Source organism: Chondrus crispus, genomic scaffold (genome assembly GCF_000350225.1).
Source record: "Chondrus crispus Stackhouse genomic scaffold, scaffold_118, whole genome shotgun sequence".
Taxonomy (NCBI): Eukaryota; Rhodophyta; class Florideophyceae; order Gigartinales; family Gigartinaceae; genus Chondrus; species Chondrus crispus.
The window spans coordinates 21706-24129 of NW_005178987.1; the positions used below are offsets into that span (position 1 = coordinate 21706).

At 61.9% G+C, this 2424-nt stretch overlaps 2 protein-coding genes across 2 annotated transcripts in view; one reads left to right on the forward strand and one right to left on the reverse strand.

Annotated features, from left to right (window-relative positions):
- Positions 1-1537: 1537 nt before the first annotated feature.
- Positions 1538-1873, reverse strand: CHC_T00001888001 (hypothetical protein). The gene has a single exon (XM_005712941.1). It carries the CDS (start codon positions 1871-1873, stop codon positions 1538-1540), a length of 336 nt encoding a protein of 111 aa, XP_005712998.1.
- A 260-nt stretch (positions 1874-2133) lies between these two features.
- Positions 2134-2424, forward strand: part of CHC_T00001889001 (hypothetical protein) — a 2703-nt gene continuing 2412 nt past the window's right edge. Inside the window, exon 1 of the mRNA XM_005712942.1 lies at positions 2134-2424. This exon is cut by the window's right edge and continues 1299 nt beyond it. Coding sequence (XP_005712999.1) covers positions 2134-2424 — 291 coding nt within the window.

Below are 2424 nucleotides of genomic sequence, written 5' to 3' on the forward strand. Positions count from 1 at the left end.
AGAGGCTGAACGGGGGCGGGCAGGGGCGCGGAATGGAGGTGCGGACTGGGAGAGCGGAGCGCGGGGAAAGGCGGGCGGAGATACAGCGCGGCGGGGTGAGGCCCGCTCCCGGCAGGGGTTCGATACTGTACTGTACACGTGTACATTTAGATGTACTGTGGGGCAGAGGGGGGGGGACGGCGGATCGGCGGTGTGTGCGGCCACAGGCGGCGGAGGCGAGGGCGGGGAATGCGGGGTGGCGTATTGGGGCGGGCGCATTGGTGGCGCTGGAAAGGCGGCGCGTGGGGCGGCGGGGCCCCCCAGTGTCTACACGACAAGTGGCCGGGTCTGAGGCTGGTTTTCGAGTGATAAAAAAAGTACCCTTGGTATTGTTTTTCTCGACGTGCGCTTGCTCAACGGGAAGGGACTGAGATACGCTCGCCACCGCAACTGAGAGTTGGGCGTTGCGGAAGTGCGGAAGGGTGGGGTTTGGTGAGTTTTGCACGTCTTTTGCAGGCATTGTTAGAATGGGTAAAAAGTTTTTACCTAAAAACCAAACCTTTTTGACCAACCTCAAAAACCTTTTGCCTTGATATCTTTGAAAGCAAAGGCGTGTTTAAAATTTAAACTTTAAATGTCACCCAGGTATTGAAACTTGAATAGATTCTTAGTCGTTCCGTGTCTTGCTAACTGTTAAACATGAATAGATTCTTAGTCCTTCCGTGTCTTGACATCAAGACATCAAGACACGGAACGACTAAGAATCTATTGTCAACAACTGGTATCGCAATATCCTGCAAGATGGTACACCGCCAAGAGGGCATGTACATGTACAGTACATTGTACGTTAAAGAAATGGCGTCCAAGCGATTTAACATACAGTATAACTTTTTGCAAAAAAAAAAGGGTGCCGCCAGATGAGGGCATGCCCGCCCTCGCATCGCCCTCCCATGACGCGAAAACGCGCATGTCGTCAAGAGTCTGGACGACATGCGCGTCTTGACTCACTCTGACAAGATGAGGGCATGCCCGCCCTCGCATTGCCCTCCCATGACGCGAAAACGCGCATGTCGTCAAGAGTCTGGACGACATGCGCGTCTACCCAAGGGTAGGGCCAGTCCTAACAAAGAACTTTCCTCTCGCTTGACTCAAGACACGCCCAGTACCGCGTGCGGGGCAGCAGGGCGTGCGGGGGCGCGCCGGCGGCGAATCAAGCGGCCCCGCGCGCCATTCCCACACGCGGCGTCGCGCGACCGCGCCCCGCTGCCGCGCCGCTCGCGCGCGCGCATCGCTGCCCGAGTGCACTCGCCCGCCCCGCGCGGACACGCGGCAGGCAGGCGCGCGGGCACGGGACAGACGGGGCTGTCGAAGGAGGGGGGGGGGCGCGCGCTGCTGCCGTACGCCCCGGCTTGTACAACGCGCGCTTGTACTGGACACTGCCCCCCCGGGGGGGCAGTCGACCCTGCTCTGGTGTCGATCCGGCCGCGGGCTATTTTATTTCTTTTCTAGTTTTCGTGTGCTCGGATTCTTTTCTTCCTTGGCCTGGTCGACTCTTTTTTTAACCGGATAGAACGCCCTCTGCTGGTGTAACTTTAAGCCAACCATCGCTTTTCAACACGAGTTGGTTGTCGGTACAACCGACACGCAAGTGCTTTACGTGTAGCGATGGCGATGGCCTTTGTGGTTTCAGACAAAGCGCCTTGTCTAGGAAAAAAACGCTCCGATACACACCACTCCGGAGAGCTGGGGGGACACCGGTGTAAACCTTCTCCCGGACTGTAACGTGCGCGGGGCGCGGTCGCGACCGTACACCGCTTGCCGCCCCCTTCCGCCGCGCAGCTCCCGTGCTCACCATCATCCGCCGCCAGCGCCCGCGGCCCATACCACCCCGCATCCCCTCCCGCCCGTCCGTCCCTCGGCGAGGCAACCGTCTCTGCCCGCGTCCCTTCGCGCCGGCCTTGCGCAACCCCCGCCCCAGCCTTGATAAATACATGACCTTCCGGCACGCACAACCGCGGCGTCCGCCCAAAACAAAAAAAGCCGCATACATGACCTTCCGGCACGCACAACCGCGGCGTCCGCCCAAAACAAAAAAAAGCCGCGATCGCGCGCGCCCCGCTACCGCCACTTTGCGATCGTCTTAACCACGCCCTGATGCCTCCCGCCAGCGGCGGCGCGCGCGGCGCCGGCGCGATCCCCCCACCGCCTTCGGCGCGCCCACTTGTTGCCCTTGTTGCCCTCAGCGTCGTCCTTGCGCGCGCCCTCGGCGGCGAGCACGCCACCGCACAGCGCGGCGAACCGCGCGCACACCTCCTCCCACGGGCGCCCGGGCAGCCTCCGCCGTGCCTCGTCGGCCTGCCGCCCCGCGTCCGTGCCGGTCATCACGTCGGCCACGACGCAATCGTCCGCGTGCGACCACCCGGCCGGCCTTTCCCGGCGCGGCGG